The following is a 17,807-nucleotide window of genomic DNA, read 5'->3' as shown; positions in this document are numbered from 1 at the left end:
TCTTCTGGCCCCTTTGGAAAGCGCTTAATGACGTCTGTTAAGACGGCTCTCCGAGGCCTGGGACCAGCTTACGCCGTCCTTAACGAAGGAGGCCTCACCCACACGGAAACAGTCATTTTCCTTTGCTGTCAGACAGTCGATACACAGACTCGGGATCAGACATCAGGTCGTCGGCACCTGTGGCCGAGCCCCGCGGGAAGGCCTCTGACAGGAGTGGCGAGGCCAGGCCAGCAACAGGGGTGGAGGGATGGGAGAGGTTTGGTCGCAGCATTCGGTGACAGCTGCGTGTCATCTGGGGGCCATTGCAAACCCGGCCGGAAAGCAGTTTGGCTTCGTGAGCGCGCGGTGACGCGGGCGTCTGTGGGCCGTCCCCACGGGTCCCACGTGCGGCGGGTCCTTCTGCCACCACGCTGCTGCCGGTGGCAGTGAGCAGGGACGCTCTCCGCTCAGGCCCGGTCCCGTCTCCCGAGGCAGCCTGTGCCGTTCGGCTGCCTTCGCCGTGTCTGTGCACGGTGCGGTCCGAGTCTGTGGATACGAGTGTGTGACGGGAGGGGTTCGGAAGTCCTCTGGGGTGTGTCATTCGTGATAACTCCTCTGCTTCGCGAGTGTAGCAGCGAGCTGGAGGACCTCGCGCAGAGAGAGAGGGTTGCGGCGCGGACGTGCCACTGTGTCTGCTGGCCCGCCGGCCGGGGGTTTACTGTGCCTTTGAAGTTGGCACTTCGCATTCACTCCGTAGAAGTTGGAACTCGCCGCGGCATGCCTGTTGCTCAGCTTGTGTGATCTACACGCTGAAGGCGTCTTCCCGTCCGCGCAGACAGGCCAAGTCTGCAACTGGCCCTGGGGGTTCCGTCCTCGCCTCCGCCCCTGCCCGGCCCTCCGGTGCCACCCTGGCCCGTGGCAGCTAGAAAGGCGTGTTCAGTTCTGAGCTCTGGAGATCCCAGCTTGTGTTTTCAAGGACGTTTCTGCTGCACCTGTGCCGTAGGAGACCGTGGCTCTGATCCACGCGTGCACGTTTTCAGAGAACAGCCGCATCCGGGGTGGGTTGACCAGTTCACAGCTGGTGGAAAGTCACTTAGCGTCTGGGTTGCTTGCTTTTGTTTTCAGTTCAGCATATTTTTACTGAGAAAATTAACGATAAGCAGGATGAAAAGGATCAAAGATTAGCTTCCTTAGGAAAGTGAACTTAACTGGCGTATCAGTCACACGTAAGCAGGGTGGTATCACTGATCTGTGCGTCTGCTAAAGGGGGCTTAGGATACCTGGTCAGCTTTTGTGCTGCGTTTGTAGGTTCGTAAACCTGCACGTTACAGCAGCCGAGGAGTGGGACTGAGTTTTGTGGTTTGCCCCCGTCACGGCCTCAGGAGGACGCTGTCGGCAGGTCACTGGAGACCTGCTCTGGGTGACCTGCTGTGGCTCAGCTATGCGGAGGCTCCTGATTGAGCAGGACGTGCACATCCTCACTCCGGGACGCTTGCTTTATCCCTTACCAGGAGAAGACCACAAATGAAATAGCCGAAGGGTCTGGCGACACCACTGAGGCTGTGGCAACGGGGTGCTGTCCTCAGTGGTCCTTCAGCGACCGAGGCCACTCAGTCCCCTCCTTGGTGACAGTCGGTGTCCATCATGGGTGGGCGCCCTGCGGGGCGCGGCCTGGGGGTGCCGTCCGGCAGCTTCTGGCTTCTTACCGGGCATGTGTGTCCCTGCAGGGCATCTTCCACTTCCAGCTGGGCCGGGGCGAGCCGATGCTGCACACCCGCGTGCGCCCGCACTGCAGGGAGTTCCTGGAGAAGATCGCCCGGCTGTACGAGCTGCACGTCTTCACGTTCGGGAGCCGGCTGTACGCCCACACCATCGCAGGTGCGCAGCTCCGCCCGCGGTCCCCTGTGTGACCTTGAGCTTTGCGTGAACATCGTCCCTGGTGGGTTTGGTGGGCTTCTGGAAGATGGAGAGAAGAAACCCAGCTCTCCCAGGCTCAGTTCGGTCTCAGAGCTGGCTGTTGCTTCCCCAGATGTGTGGGCTGCTCGCACTCTGGTCGGACGCACGCTGTGGGCCGGTCCGAAGGTTGCTCAGGACTGCGAGTAGGTGGAAGAGTAGAAACTTCCTGCGTGAGCACACATGAAGTCGTTTCGTTCATTGGTTTGGAAATCCCCTGGCATCAGGTTGCTGGTGTCTGTCCATACTGGACAGTCGGAGCACAGGCGTCCTGGCTGTCTCTTGTGTGTGACGGACGCGCTGGTTTGGCTCTGGAGCTGTGCTGGGCAGTGTGTGTGCGGAGGCCTTCTTGGGCCGGGGGTGGTACGTGCTGGTGGCAGTGCTGGGGACAGCAGGGCTCCGGCCCACTCTGATTCCACGGATGTTGGCCACGGCACTTCCATAGTCATTCCACAGTGGCCACATTAAGTCCTTCTTCGTGGAAGTGTTTTTACTGGTTGGTCTTGGTCTTTGTGGATGGAGAAGTGACTTTTGAATCCCCCCTTGAACACGTAGCACCTTTGTAATTTTCGTCGTGAGCACAGCAGCCGCGTGTTGAAATCCCATCATCTTGTGTTTGCTTTGTTGAGTGGTGGCCTGGTGTCCCCACTCCATGGAACCCTCCTGCCAGTGACCAATGGCACCCGCAGCCAAAGGAGTGGTTGGGTCCTTGGGTGCCCCCCTTGGGCTTTGCCTCCTGGCCGCAGGATGATCTGGAGCCGTCGTGTCTCTCCACATCTCCGGCAGTGGGGCCCACAGAGAGATAGTGAAGATAATACTGACTTAGGAAGAGGGGCCTGGGGCGGTGGGGACCTGGAGGCCGAGAGAACATTCCCAGCGGCCCTTGGGCAGTCTGCCTCTTCCTTGTGTCAGGCTTAGCATTCCCACGTCCCAACACCTGCAGACACGTCACAGGAAGTAGCCTCGCCACGGGCCAGGGGACCCATCACTGCCAGGCTGCCTTTTAGCATTGGCGACCGCGTTGTGCCCACCCGAGGACTTGGGAGGAAGCCGCGGTCCATGGGATGCGTGCCCAGCGTGGCTCTGAGGGGTCGGCCTTCAGAGGGCAGGTTGCTGGCACGGAAAGGCCTTGGAGCTGGGGGGGTTGAGTTTGGCATCGAGGGTGGGTTTGACTGTTGACAGAGGATGGCTGGAGGTCCTGCCCTGGTGTTTAACCCCCACGGTTTCTGTAGCGTCCTCATCCTGTCAGGTTTCAGTTTTAAAAGTTACCATTTTCGCAGGGTATATATTTTTAGTATAATTAGGATAGATCTATTTTTGTTACAGCGATTAAGAGGTGGGGGTGATTTTCGTTTATTTGATTGTAGAGACCAGCCACCGAGTGGCATCGGTGTCCGTACAGGATCGGTATGTCCTTTAACTAGTGAGAACGCGTGTTGGTAACATTTCCTGTGGGCGTGAGCGGCCTCCGTTAGTGAATGCTGCTGGCTTGGGGAGCCCACAGATGTTAGCAACCGGAGGTGGCCGCCCTCCCTGCTGTGTGGCCGGCCTCGCGTGTGCAGACACCAGAGCATGGGGCACCTTCTCTCCGACAAGGCGTGAGTCAGATGTGTGGTCTCGGGGTCCTGCTGGGAGGTGGACGGGAGGCCAGCCTGCTCAGCATACGGGCCTCCGCGTCTGCCGTCACGGCGCTGACCGGGTCTCCTGATGTGCCGAGAGTACGGTCAGCTTGTCGGAGCGAGCAGGACAGGCTGCTGGGAGCCTCGTTCCCTGCCTTGCTTTGCAAGTAGCCCAAGGCACAGGGAAGCTGCCCACAGTGGCAGAACCAGAATTTGGGGGCCCAGCCCCTCGTGTACGTGCAGCGTGGTGGGTAGAAATGATGTACTCACGCGTTTATTGTCCCCACGGGCACCACGCCCCGGGGGGTGATGTGAAGCTTTGTTTAGTCCTTATGTTCTGAGCTCAGCCAAATTCCAGGTCATGTCAAATTCAGCAAATGGTTAGTGAACAGAAGCCCTTAAAGATGTTAAGAGGAACCGTAAGTGAATCGTGGTCCTACCAAGAGAGACTAGAGCGTTTGGTGCCAGTCTGGGACGCTTAGTGTCCCAGTGTCGTGAACAGAAGGGGCTTCACCAAACACAGAGGGGGACATCAACCTGTCACATGTCTGACCTTCGTTTTGTCTTCTTTTCAAAGGCTTTTTAGACCCCGAGAAGAAGCTTTTTTCTCATCGAATATTATCAAGGGATGAGTGTATTGACCCATTTTCTAAAACGGGGAACCTCAGGTACGTACTTGTTGTGTTCGCTGAGTAGGCTTTCTGCTCAGTGTCCAGCGGAAAGCACGTGCGGCCGGCAGTTCTGTGCTTCTCATCCCCGTTCCCGGCTTCGCACGGCACCCAGAAACCTGCTGTCTTCTAGCCGGGCTCCTTCCTCCCCCAACTCCCTGAGCGTCTAGGCTGTGCTGGGCTCCCTGGCGGGCTCCCAGGGCATGTAGCCAGAGCCCCACAGGTTGAGGGTCTGGGGAGGGGGAGTGAGAGCAGGGCTGGAGCAGCGGGGAACGGAAGGGGACAGGCAGAGGGGCTGAGAGCTCCCGCAGGTGCAGGACAATGTGAAAGGAGGGGGTGTTGATGTCTCAGTTGTGTTTCCCGAGGAGCTTGCTGCTGTTAGTCCTGTTAGTTTCCAGATCCAAAGTCACAGCCCCATCTGCTCCATCTGCTCCCTGGTTCCATTCCCTTAGTCACCAGGTGCCCTGTGCGTCCTGCTCTCTGTGCTTTCACAGTGGGCACATCTACCCCCGTCCAGAGGCTCTTGCACGTGTTCACTGTGTCCAAGGAATTTCCCCATTTCTACCCAGAAAGGTAGTAACCCCTCCCCCGCGAATACCCACACACTCTCTCTCTCCCTCCCATACAGCATGGTATCTGCTGTAACGGGTTCCCGTGCGTGTGCGTCCCGGGGATGTTTGGGCACTGACACTGGCCTCTGGCCTTCCGCTGGTGTGGGCCGTCCTCCTACACGTTGCATGTTTCGGATTTAGGGTGTCCACAGGCACAGGGACCTATTCAAAGCCACAGGAACCAGGAGGAGAATCTGAAAGTCTCTGCTTCAGAAGCCGACCTGGCGTTTGCTAGTTAGTACCCGAGCACGTTGATGAAGACAAAGGAACGTGAGGGGTGTTGTCAGTCATGGAGTCAGGGGAAGCTCCCCCTAGGGACAGCGCCAGAGGGGAGCGGCGTGCTCCCCAGCGGGTGTGGGTGGCCAACCTGTGGCGCGTGTAGGTACAGGCAAGTGAATGCTCTTTTCCCAGTTTTTCTCTCTCTCATCTGGAGTTAAACGTGCCGGAAAGCGTGGACTGTGTAAATTAATTTTAGCTGCTTTCTGTTTTACTTGAGGGGAGCAGGCTCGGGAGATAGTGTTACTCCTGGACACGGGAACGTGTTTGCTCGGGTAGTTGTCGCCGTTGGCAGCCACAGGACGGAGCAGTGGCAGGCGGGCCTTGGCGTTTACTCCCAGATCCAGGACGAAGTCCGCTTTGAATTCTGAATGCTACGAGCCTGTCTGAGTCCCGGAATCACGGACGGAGAGAGTTTCATGAGCCCATGTGAGGGTAGTGGGTGTGCCTACGTCTGTCAGACGGCTAACCCTTGCTAGCATGCCTGCCGACCCCGTACGTTCTGGTAGCTTTTCTGGACTTGAGCAGAGACCGCGCAGGTCCTGTGCCGCAGGAGCCCGCTGTTTCTTACAGAGGGCTGCGCTGTGTGGGCCTGTCCTCCCACCTTCACCAGGAAAGCCCTTCGCTGTAGAGCGGGCGCCTGCAGGCCGGCCCACAGGCTCGTCTCCTGTGTCTGTAAACGTACTGGGATGCGGCCATTTCTGTGTCAGCTTCCCGGGACGGGGACATGGTCCCCAGACACTAGGCTCTGGCTGCAGCCCCGTCAGGAGCAGCACCGTGGAGAAGGCGTGATTGTGTTAATGTTCCTTTGTCTGGAAACGTGGAGAGTTTAAACACGAGCTGAGCAGGAGGCCTTCAGCGTGGTCTCCGTCTGTTTCCGATGAATCTGCGATCTGCCGGATACCTGCCAGAGCTCATCGTGCCTTTTGACTGATTCGTTGTTGTCGTCGTTCAGTGTGCTAGTTCTGGTTTTTACTTCTAGAAATCTCTTTCCCTGTGGAGACTCCATGGTTTGCATTATTGATGACCGAGAAGATGTCTGGAAGTTTGCCCCCAATCTGATCACCGTGAAGAAATACGTCTACTTCCAGGGCATAGGGGACATCAACGCCCCCTCTGGGTCTCGGGAGTCCCAGGCGAGAAGGAAAGGTGGGTGAGACCTTCTGGGCGGCAGAGGAGTGGTTAGCACGTGCTTCCCGCCTCTGTCGTGGCTGCGTTGTTTCTGTTTCTTCGTCTTTCAGTCCTTACAGGGCTGGCGTTTAGTTATAAGAATGAAAACCGGGATGTTTGGTTTCCACTTTGGTTTTTGGTTTTCTTTTTTGTTTGTTTTTGAATAGCACTAACCTAAACATTTTCCCAGTTGGACGAAGACTAAAGAGTTTGTGTAATTCATTGTGTCTGAATCCTGCTTGTCATCCCAGTTTCTCTTAAAAGGCAAGCAGGACAGCGGGAGTTGGGCCACTGCGATCCTTGGAAAGAGCGAGCTGTGGGGCGAGGCAGCTCCTGCTTGCTGGTGGTGGGCGCTGGGCCCGGGCCCAGAGCCTGCAGGGAACCCCCCGGCTCAACCTGTCGGGCAAGCGTGGAGCCAGAGTCTGTCTGAGGGGGTGGAAGTGGCGGTGTGAAGTGTGTCTGATGGTCTTCAGGCTGTCGGAGGCCTGCGGGGACTGCGGCTGTGACTTAAGAGCTGGAGGCCCAGGCCAGGTGCCGTAGGGCCTGAAGGAGATGCGCTGCGGCGTGAAGCCACAGCGGGGCTGGGAGGCCGCCCGCAGGCCGTCCATCCAAGCGTGGAAGCCTAGTGTGTCCTCTCCATTTCTAACCATTGTAAAACCAAGGCAGAGTGACCTTCTGTGGCAAGAAACCTCACAGCTGGAGTTTGCTGAGCCCAGGTCTAGAGCACGGTCAGAGCCGACACGGGGACGGGGGCTGGGGGGTGCCATTACTTTAACGAGGGCTTTCACACTGGTTGCTAACTAACAGTCCCCTTTTCTTTTGTGCACACCTGCAGTAACTCCATCTCCGAGAGGGGCCGACGTTCCAGAACAAGCTCTATCTGTCAGGGAGACCGAGGAGAGCCGGCCAGGCTCTGGGGTTGAGCAGAGTAATGGTCTTGGGAAGCCCACGAGGGAACTCAACGGGAGCGCTTCTGCTCGGGGGGACTGGCCCCTGCCTGGGCAGGAGGAGGAGAGAGGCAGTCGACCCACGGCCCGTGGCCCCGTGGCTGACGGCAGGGGGCCCCTTGTGTGTGCTCAGCAGCCTGATCGGACACTGCCGGAAAAGCGGGCTGCTCAGGGCACAGCAGGCGGTGACCTGGACTTTGACCTTTCCAGTGACAGCGAGTCAGACGCCCAGTCATTGTCTGACGGTGAAAGTGGGGAGAAGAGGAGCCTGGAAAGGCCTCAGGGAGCACAAGGTGCAGGGAAGGTGGTACAGCGGGGCGGCCCACCCGGCCCAGGAGGGGAGAGGCCATGCGGAGAGCCGGCCCCGGGCCTGCACCCCGACATGCAGGAGGAGGGTGAGCGGGACGGCCTCTGTGGGCTGGGCGGCGGCTCTGCCGACCGGAAGGAGGCTGAGACCGAGTCACAGAACAGCGAGCAGTCAGGTGTCACAGCAGGCGAGTCCCTGGACCAGAGTGTGGAGGAGGATGACGAGGACGAGGATGACGGGGACGGGGACGACCACCTGGTCCACCTGGAGGACATCCTCGCCCGAGTGCACTCTGACTACTACGCCAGGTACGACCGGCATCTCCTCGGGGACAGCCCGGAGGCCCCCGACATACGGAAGATTGTCCCGGAGCTCAAGAGCAGGGTGCTGGCCGACGTCGCCATAATATTCAGTGGGCTGCACCCGACGAACTTCCCGATCGAGAAGACGCGGGAGCACTACCACGCCACCGCCCTCGGAGCCAAGGTCCTCACGCAGCTGGCGCTGGACCCCGGCAGCCCCAACAGGGCCACCCACTTGATCGCGGCGAGGGCAGGTAGGTGCACCAGGCCGGTCCCCCTCCCACCGTCCTGCGGGGGGCGGGGCGGACACAGAAGACCCCCATGGTGCTCCCGGGAGGGAGTCCCCACTGGCCACTCCAGAAGGGCCCGGTTGTGCGTCTGCAGAGCTGTCAGAAGCCTCGTCCTGAATCATTGCCTCTTCCGTGCCTGCCGCGGGCTGTGTGTCGGCGTCATGGGCTGTGTGTGTCCGCCTGGGTGGGGGCGGGCGTGTGCCGTCCGTGTACAGTAGCGCCGGCGCGGCACTTGGTGTTTCCCAGCCCCCCGCCCCTGCGTGCCGCACGTCGGGCTCCTCCGCCTGCAGTGGGGGGGCACACGTGGGTCGGGCAGAGGAGGGGGGATGGGGAGTTCATGATGGAGCCCAAGTACGTCGGCGTCCGCACACACGGGTCGGTGGGGAGTGGGCAGCGAAGCCTGAGAAGAGCCAGCACGGAGGTTCCGGCTGGAGCCACTTCGTTCTAGGGGTGAGGTTGGGAGAGTCACTGTAGCAACGTCCCCCTTACTCTCCCGGGATTTCAGTCCAGAAAACAGCCCTTCGGCAAGGGGCAAATCAAGAAGAAACACACAGGGCTGCTAAAAAAAAAAAAAAAAAAAAAAAAACAATGATTTTTTTAACCAATCCTCACCAGTGATGGTGCAGTGTCTTCTGAACCAAGACCGTCCCCGGCTGCTCGGGCACTGCCCCTCCCACACCTGCACCTGCTCAGCGGGGCCTCCCAGGTCACAGCCTCCTCGTGGGGCCCGCTCGCCCGCCACTGAGCCGCAGGCCCTTGGGTGGCCCATCCTGGTGTGAGATGTGGGAAGATCTTAACCGGGAGGTGGGGGCAGCCTTGTTGCCTCCCTCAGGCATCGCACACGTGCAGTGAGCCCAGGGGCGCGGGGAAGGAGGCGCCGGGCTCGTTCTCTGCCTGTGGCTCACCCTTGCCTGGGTGCTCAGCCCCCTCCTCCTCCCCAATCTCAGTGTCACGGCTTGTTCGCTCGGGGACGCTTGATGGCTGACAGTGCTGGTAGCTGGCCTGGCCTCTGCTCCCTGGGCGCAGCACAGTGCGGTCCACGCCTGCGGCGGGCGGGACAGGTGTCCTCACCAACTGTTGAAGAGTCTTTCCAAGGACACAGACACGTGTTGGCAGGGACGCACCCACACCACGTTCCCGGCCACCGGCCGCTGGCCTTCAGCGGGCAGCACTGGGTGAGGGAACAAGGTGGCCTCGGCAGAGAGGCTGGGTGGGGCTTCGAGCCCACAGCAGGGACGCTCAGCCTTTGCCAAGGCCCAGCCCGTGGTCTTGGGGAGGAGATCTCCGGTGGTCGGCTGCAGGCCTCGGAAGCGGTGGGACGCCCCACCAAAATGGACAGGTGCCTGCTGGCTGCTCTGCTGGGGTCCATCGGTCCGTCAGATCCCTCCCCTGCCCGTGGGTCCTGTGAGACCCCACAGTGGGTCCCTGTTCTGGGGGGGCGGGCAGGGGCGGGCAGCGGTGGTTGGAGTGAAGTCCCAGGTTTCACACGCAGAGATGGTTCCAGGCAGGGCTCAGAGCCCGAGTGATTGAGGCCGCCGGCGCCGGCAGCCCAGGCTGGACTGACCGAGCTGGTTCCCCGCAGGCACGGAGAAGGTGCGCCAGGCCCAGGAGTGCGGGCAGCTGCACGTGGTCAACCCCGACTGGCTGTGGAGCTGCTTGGAGCGCTGGGACAGGGTGGAGGAGCAGCTCTTCCCGCTCAGGGATGACTACGGCCGAGTGCAGAGGTGAGCGCCAGCCCGCGCCTGTGCCCACCCTCCTCCGAGCGCGGGGTGCTGCCACAGGACGCGTGCTTCGTCTCCGGGACCACCAGGGCCCGGCCCTGTAGAGCTCAGACTCTCACACCACCGCCTCCCGAAAGCCCGGTCGTCCCCTGCCCGGCACGGCCATGCGGCAGGGAGGACCAGCTTGCCTGCGCTTCCTTCCTGGCCTCGCGGAGGGCCAGTGGCCAGGGTAACAGTGACCAGAGCGAGGGGCGGGTGGGAGCCTGATGGGCCTAGTGGTTCTGTGGGCTTGTGGGGCGACGGTCTGTTTATCGAAGACGGTTTGAGAACATGCGTCCTGTTCTCTGTCAGACTTCGGCTGTTGTGTTCCGGGGTGAAGCCCTGAACCAGGCATCAGAGGGGCGGGGATTGCAGAGTTTGTGTGAGGCTCCGGGCAGGGCACGGGGCACACGCTCCGCCTGTCCTTGTCTGGACAGGCCGGCAGCTGCGGCCAGGCCGGCGTCCGTGCAGCGCGTGTTCTCAGCCCTCATTCTGTCCCCGCAGGGAGGATGGCCCAGCAGCCTTTCCCGACAGGCAGGGCGCACTACCGGCTGCCTTGTTCCAGCCGACGCCTGTCCATCCCCGGGCCCAGGCTGGGCCGGAAGTTCGCATCTATGACGCCAACACGGGCAAGCTCATCCGGAAAGGCGCTGCGGGCCCCGGGCCCCCTGGCTCCCTGGCAGTGCACGCGGAGCACTCCTCCTTCAGGTACATGAGCCTGCGCGGCCGCGCCACAGCAAGGTGCCCAGGTGCCCGGGCCTGCCACACTCGCTGAGCGCTGACCCGCTGGTGCTGGCAGAACGTGGACTTGGGGCTCTGCCATACCCTGGGGTGGGCTTCCCTATGGAGGCACTGGGCCTCGTGCAGGTTCTGTTCCGTCCTGGTCCCCGACCCTGGAACATTTCGGGCCGGGGTCTAGCCCATGAGGTGTCCTGCACATGCCCGACACACTCGCACGTTTGCTCTGTGGTTTGCCTGACAAGCTTTTCCAACTGCAGACCTGACCTGCACCTTGTTGTCGGCCCCCATCCCCCCGCAGGAGACCCTCCGTGCCAGTGCCCCCTGGTCCGTCCCTTCTGGAGGTGGAAGGCGGCGGCCAGAGGGGGAGGCAGCTCTGGGGTCCCCTGGTGTCCCGTCTCACTTTCCTGCCCAGATGAGACTGAGGGGGCGGTTGTGGCGGCTGCTTGTGAGCAGAGACGTGAGGGAGAGCCCTCGCTAGGCTAATTCTGCCTCCTCCCCTCAGAGCTCTGACGACGTGTGGATGCTGCGGACGCACTCCGTGCGCTGCCTTGTCCCACACGCTGTGAATGGTCATTTTTACTGCTGAAATGTTCTCTGAGATGGTGAGCTCACCCCGGTTTTGAGCTTCCTGCATTTGAAGGGAACATGCAGGTGTGCAGGGCGCTGCCCCAGGGGCCGAGGGACAGGCCGATCTCCCTGTGCTGAAGAACGAGGTGTTGGACCAGACTGTGTGGGCACAGGTCTCGGGTGGAGGAAAGGCCATGGTTAATGCAGATTCAAGCAGCGCCGCTGACACGGTGCCTGCTGGAGGCCGTCAGAGGGACTCTGGCCCCAGTGGGAGGCCAGCCTGGTAGCGGGAGGACCACGCGGCTCTGGGGCTCTTGGGGCAGACAGCTGGCTTCTCGGGGCTTTCTGTGGCCAGGGCAGCACCGAGGTGTGGTCCAGGTGGAGGCCGGTGTGAATAGATGCTCCCAGTACGGGAGAGCTGGGGGGACAGTAGGCTGGCGAGCTGCTCACGGGTGCTGGGCTCAGTGCGGACTGCCGGGGCCCGAGCACGCGGATGGTTCCGTGCCCCCTCGACCAGCCCTCCTCTGGGGAACATGCTGCTGGAGCGCGGCTGTGGCGTGCCTTTCATCGGACTGGGTGTCCTGCCAAGTAAGAATCACCAGGAAAGCTGTGGTTGGGAGGCACACGGCTGTTTGCGTGGAGCGAAGCCAGGCACCTGGGCTCTGGGGACCAAGCTCGGGGTTGAAGCGGTCGGCACGCTGGGACTTGGGATAGAGTCCCAGAGAAGGGGACAGAGCTTTTCAAGTGACAGTGTTGTGTTGATGAAGTCGGACGGGCAAAACAGGTGGACGGCGGAGAAGGTCTGCAGAGACTTGTAGCTGATGCGGAAAACAAAAGCCTGTTCCAGAACTGGGAAGTCGCACCTACAGTTAACCGGAGACAGTCCTCAGAATCCGTGCACACGGGATGCAGCAGAGAAGAATGGGAAGGAGCCGGGGCGGGTCAGCACAGGGACTTAACGTCTGCAGATGGCCCCGCACCAGGGCGGAACAAATCCTCAGATCCCGTAACCCGCGACACAAGCTGGATATCAGGAAACAAAGCGGGCCGTCGCGGTCGGGGCGCTCACTTGCAGGGCTGTGCAAGTGCGGCTTTCACGCGTGCCGTGAGTGTGTGTATCCTGTGCCGCTGACCACGGGTACTGATACCGTGTTGAGGGCGTACGATTAAGATCCTCCTAAACGGAGGCAGCACGAGCTGACGCACACGTTCAAGTAACAGGTCAGGTGTGTGCCTAAATGCGGTGTTCACGCAGCGGCAGGAGAGCAGCTGCGTTAGCTGCCACACGGACAGCGGGCTCAGTGGGCGTCAAGGGTGACAGGACCGTGAGAGTAAGAAAGACTAGGTGTCCGATCCACGCGGGCCGTGGACAGCGGTTCACACCGTGAGGGGCAGCATGTGCTGGGTGGACAGTGGGCGCACACTGGGGCCGTGGGCAGGGTCCGGCTCTCCTGGCCCGGTGTGAGCTGGGGGGGGGAAGGCAGAGCAGGGAGACACGAGGGAAGACGGTCCCAGCGGGCTGGGCGCTGGCAGGTGCATGAGGACAGCTGCTTCCCCGTGGCCCTAGCCGCGGCCACCAGAACCTGAGAAAGCCCTCGCGGCCACAGACGGCACGGGGCAGGGGGATGGAGGCCAGGTGCCGAGCCGGGCAGAAGCTGGTGCTCACACGTCTCCCTCTGGAGGAGCTGGTTGTCTCTCGAGCACAGGCACGCTCGGCTCCCTCAGTGGTGTCCTGGGCGTAGGCTCTGCGACCCTGATGCCGGGGGCCGCTTGCAGAGCCCGTGTGCATGGGGGCACGCTGCGGGGACGCTTGCAGGAAACAGGTGCTGACGCCGTTGGTGGGCTTGTGCGGCACACTGGGGAGAGCCGGGAGGAGGGTCAGTGGTGGGCAGGCAGGTGGCCACCTGGACCCTGTGCCACAGTCTCTGGGGACGTGGGAGGCTGCCGTGCTTTTCTTCCTCACTTCATGGCCCTCATGTTACAGGTGCTTATACAGTGGTGAGGGGAGCGTCCCTGGGGGTCGTCTCATTTCTTGTCCTTCCACGGGGCAGTGCTATGGCCTGGGTGTGGCTCCCCCGAGCGCTGGGCTCAGCCGGGCGGCAGCGCTGTGAAGAGGAGCGAGGGTACCCTGAGCAAATGGATGGCGGTCCCAGGTCAGACTGAGGAGGAGCACAGGCTGTGGGACGGGGGTGGGGGCCGCAGGGGACTCTGCTGACACCGGGACCCATGGCCCAGCCGCAGAGGTGAGAGCGTCTCCCGCCGCAACAGCCGTCCCTTCGTGTCTCTCCTCATCCACTCGAGTTGACACCCTGCCGTGCTCCTCGCCCAGACTGACCCAGACGCCAGCGCTGAGAGCGAAGCTGTATCGCACTTTACGACAGTCGCACGGGGGACGGGGGCACGGGCGTGGGGGGGGTTGTGTCACAAGGATCCAGAGCTCCCTTCTCGAGGATGCGCTGTGCTGCCGTTGGGACGCCGTGTTCGCCTTCTGTCCGCGGGGGTCTCGTGCGGGGCGTGCGCTCCGCCTCCGGGAAGCTGTGCGTCAGCAGTGCGGGCCACACGCCCAGTGCCAGCCGCAGCCCTCAGTGCCCTGGTGTCACCTGGAGCCGTCACGACGTCAGGGCTGTACCGACGCTCACGTGAGCGGTTTCTGGTTTTTAGAATCTGCTTTTCACGCTACCGGGAATTAGATCATGAACCTTTTCAGTTAATCTTTGAGCATAGAGAACAACGTCGGGAGTGGTTAGAGCTGGGGCTCAGACACGGCTGGGGTCGCAGGCTCAGAGTCAGCGGCGGTCAGCCAGGACGTCCGGTGCGGGAGGAGCGACCAAGTGGTGGCCGGAAACGCGTGCAGACGCCAGCTGGACCCAGCTCCGGCCGGGGGCCGCCTCCTTCCGCAGGGCCCCCATTGTCCCGCAGCCGCCAGCGCCCCGTGTGAGCTGTGTGGGAGCAGGAGCCGCGGCCCACGGTTGGGACGGCGCAGGACGACAACCTGTGGCCCCGTCTTCCCGGAGGAAAGTGCACACCGTGTGTTAGTTGGCTGCAGGCCGCCTGACGCGATTCTCCTCTCTCTGGAGCTCGGGAGGGTGATTGGCACCACATGAGTCATGGGTTACCGCCGCCCCCATCGGGGAGGGCACGTGAGTCGCGTGCGGGGGGCGGCCCACGCCTGTCCCTCTCCTTCTTAGCATACAGAGCGCTCTGCGTTGTAAAACTAGCGAACACAGTGCCCCAGTGCCGCGGGAGGCGTGGCAGCCGTCCAGGCCCAGGGGCCGGAGGGCCAGGCAGGGCCCGGGTCACGCTCTCACAGGTGCTCTGTACAGGGAGCGTCCCCACGTGGCTCATGGCTGCGGCAGAGAGGAAGGGCTAGAGCTCCCCGTTCATTTGATTTCACACCGTGCCCGCACATGCCTGTGTCCTTAGTCCCCCTGTCCACGCACAGCGACCCAGGGCATCTCCGTTTGCTCTGTCTGCCCTCACAGGTGCCAGTGTACACAGCCACGTCCCTGGAATCATGGGCCACGAGCCTGCACCAGCCCCCCATCGAGGCTCTGGTGCCTCTCCTGCCTGAGGCCGCCCTGTCCCTGTGTGTCGAGGGCTGTGGGATGGAGAGCCCCAGGAGTGGTGGCTCAGCTCCATTCTGAACCTGGAACCCTGTGCAGACCCCATTGTGACATGGCGCTTGGGCCTGTGGGCAGAGACGCTGCTCTGTGCGCTTGTCTGACCAAGGCCTGGGGAACTGTGAGTGTCCGCCTTGCCTTGATGGTTTGGGCTCTAGGCTGCTGGCTCACCCGGAGACTCGAGGTCAGAGCTCCTTGGGGCACCCCTGCTGTTGCGGGCATGAGGCCAGGTTCCGTCCTCTCCTCCCGAGGCTGGGTCGAGGGGCCTCCCCTGGCAGGGACCCCAGGGTGTGCCTTCAGGGGAAGGTGAGCACCCTGGTCCGGGGGTGGGGCAGGGTTAGAGCAGCCAGGGGCTCTCCACGTGGTCTGTCTGGACTTACTCCCCTGCAAGGACGGCGTCCAGAATTCTGAATTCCTCTTTTTTTAACCCATTGTGATGATGTGCTCTTAGTTGTGAACGTTTGTGGGGTTTTTTGTTGTTGCTTTTGTTAAAAGTTTTGTTTTGAGGCGCACCTGGGTGGCTCAGTGGGTGAAGCCTCTGCCTTCGGCTCGGGTCATGGTCTCAGGGTCCTGGGATCGAGTCCCGCATTGGGCTCTCTGCTCAGCGGGGAGCCTGCTTCCTCCTCTCTCTCTGCCTGCCTCTCTGCCTGCTTGTGATCTCTGTCTGTCAAATAAGTGAGTAAAATCTTTTAAAAGAAAAAGACGTTTTGTTTTCAGGTCACTGTGGACCCACAGGCAGGGGTACAAAGAGAGCGAGCCCGGGTGCCCTTCCCTGGTTCACCCCATGCACGCCTGCAGCCCAGTCTTGCCGCCGCCACGCCCAGCGCCCCCGACGCCTGCCCCCCTCCCGCCACCTCCATAACCTCGAGACTGCTAACCCGCCCCCCAGTCCTTCGGTCGGTCTAGCAGTGCCACACACACAGGCTCTCGCACATCTGCGGCCCCCGCTCGGCCCCGGGCTAGCCACCATCGCCGCACTACTCACATGCGCTCAGTCATTCTCTCCTCCCACAGCCAGGGGGTCCCCGCGGGAGGTGGGCCCCCCAGGGAGGGCTGCTCCTAGCCTTTGTGTCTGCGTCCGTTTCTGCGGGACCGAAGCCCAGGGCCGTGCCTGCCGCACTGTGTGCCGGGCGTGTGCGTGGTTCCCTCCAGAGGGGCAGCACCTTCCCTCACTCCCTGCAGAAGCAGTGCGGTCCCCTCTCCACACCCCACCGTGTTTGGGGTTGACTGCGTTCTTAACGGTCCCACTGACGGGCACGTGGGCCCCCACGTCCTGCTCTGTCCGTCTGTCTGTCTTCGCCCGTTTGCCCATGGGGCGGTCACGGGGCTGCGGAGGGCGCGTCCTGCTTCTGTGCTCCAGGTACTGCTCATCCGTGGACGGTGTGGCTGGAAGGCGTTTCTTCTCTGTAGCTTTTCATCATCTTCACCGAGCCGGGCGAAGCAGAAGTGGCTCATTTCGGTGAATCAGGTTCCGTGGATTTGTTTTCTTTCCACGAAGGACACACTTACTCTCAAGTCTGTGAACTCTCTCTGGGGTCCTAGATCCTAAAGGTTTCCTCCTCTGTCTTACTCAGAAGTTTCATAGCTCTCACGTCTTGTGTTTAAGACCGTGACCCATCTGGGGTTTTGCACGGGGAATGAGACTTTCGGTGGCGGGTCGGTTTCGCTCTTGCACGTCCTCTGTCCTTGGCTTTGGTGCTGGTGTCCGGTGTCGGGGTGCGCCTGTGCGGGTCACGTCTGCATTCCCACTGTTCCCTTCGTCTGCAGACATTTTCGTCTTTTCTTGATCTTCAGGTGAAAATGTTCCGTTTCTGGGTCTAGATTTTCTGCAGCTGCTGTTTACCAAGCAAGGGGGGTTCGCCCCTCTTCCCAGATTTCCGTGAGTTTTTATCCTGAATGGGCGTGAAATTTTTCAGGTGCTTTATCTGTAGCGATAGGATCACGTGGTTTTTTCCTTTGTCCTGTCATTTGAATTCTGTTTCTCTTGCTGTTTTCAAGATTTTTTTCCTTGTTTTGAGTAATAAGTTTGATGAGGATGTGTCCTAATGTGGATTCACTCAGCGTTTTGAATCGGAAAGTTTAACGTCTTTCGCCCAATTCGGGACATTTCCATCCCCTGTTCTTTGAGGCCGTTTCCACCTCCGCCGTGTTTCTCCTCCTCCCCGCCTCTGGGACGCGAGGACTGGATCTCGTCGTCTTCTCGCCTGTTCTGATCAGTCTCTCTCCTCCCTGTCGTACGGCTCTTCAGGTTTACTGATTTTGCCGTTTCTGTCTCCTTCCTTACAAAGTTGATCCCGTCCCCTGCATTTTTAAGAAACTGCAGCTGCTACCGTGTCTCCCGCTCCCAAGCTGCTCGCTTTTTCTCATGCTCCTTGCGTGTGCCTGTCGTTCTCGTGGAAGCCTTTTCACTGCGACGCCTGACGCCTGACGTCTGCGTCGGGTAGTTCTGGCGCCTCCGCTGTCTCCGAGTGGACGTTCGTTCTGCTGGAGACCGTCCTGGTTCTTGGTGGGACGAGTGATTTTCGATGGCAGCCAGGACGGCTTCACGTCACGTGAGTGTCGGGACCTTTCCCAGACCGAGAGCTTGGCCGCCTCCCCTGTGCCTGGCGGGGAGAAGTCCCGGTCTGTGCTGGCCGCCGTTGGCACCCGCATGAGGGCGATTGCTGCCGCCAGGCCGTGGGGGCTCCGGCTGCCCCCCGCGGTCCCCGTGGTTACCGCTGGGTGGAGGTGAACGTCTGAGTCCGACACCTTCCAGCCCAGGTGGGGGCCTTGTCAGCTGCAGGGAGAGGTGCTTGTCCAGGCTCTGCCTGCCATGGTCTCCAGGGACGCTGCACGGTTGTGGGGCGCTCATCTCAGGCTGGACAGGAGGAAAGGTCCTGGCTCCCCACTCAGCCTTCCTGGAGACTCCTGGCGGGAGCCACAACTGCTGGTGGTGGCCCGCGATGGAGCAGGGCCTGTCCCAGGCGTCCCTGTCCTGCGTGGTGGCCTTTCCCTGAG

At 61.3% G+C, this 17,807-nt stretch overlaps 1 protein-coding gene across 7 annotated transcripts in view; it reads left to right on the top strand.

Moving 5' to 3' along the window:
* LOC111154232 (CTD phosphatase subunit 1) overlaps positions 1-17,807 on the top strand; it is a 58,624-nt gene that overhangs the window by 14,903 nt on the left and 25,914 nt on the right. For all 7 annotated transcript variants that reach the window (XR_002641072.1, XR_002641074.1, XR_002641073.1 and 4 more), the window contains exons 5-10: positions 1,707-1,857; positions 4,129-4,219; positions 6,089-6,255; positions 7,112-8,086; positions 9,705-9,846; positions 10,387-10,590. Coding sequence is in view for 4 of the 7 variants with exons in the window: in XM_022513709.1 (XP_022369417.1) it covers positions 1,707-1,857; positions 4,129-4,219; positions 6,089-6,255; positions 7,112-8,086; positions 9,705-9,846; positions 10,387-10,590 (1,730 nt within the window). In the remaining 3 variants the exon portion in view is untranslated. The remainder of the gene's footprint in view (positions 1-1,706; positions 1,858-4,128; positions 4,220-6,088; positions 6,256-7,111; positions 8,087-9,704; positions 9,847-10,386; positions 10,591-17,807) is intronic.

Source organism: Enhydra lutris, unplaced genomic scaffold (genome assembly GCF_002288905.1).
Source record: "Enhydra lutris kenyoni isolate GAN:26980312 unplaced genomic scaffold, ASM228890v2 scaffoldscaffold36, whole genome shotgun sequence".
Classification (NCBI taxonomy): Eukaryota; Metazoa; Chordata; class Mammalia; order Carnivora; family Mustelidae; genus Enhydra; species Enhydra lutris.
The sequence above is the reverse complement of the archived record's forward strand: the minus strand, read 5'-3'. Positions and strand labels throughout refer to the sequence as shown.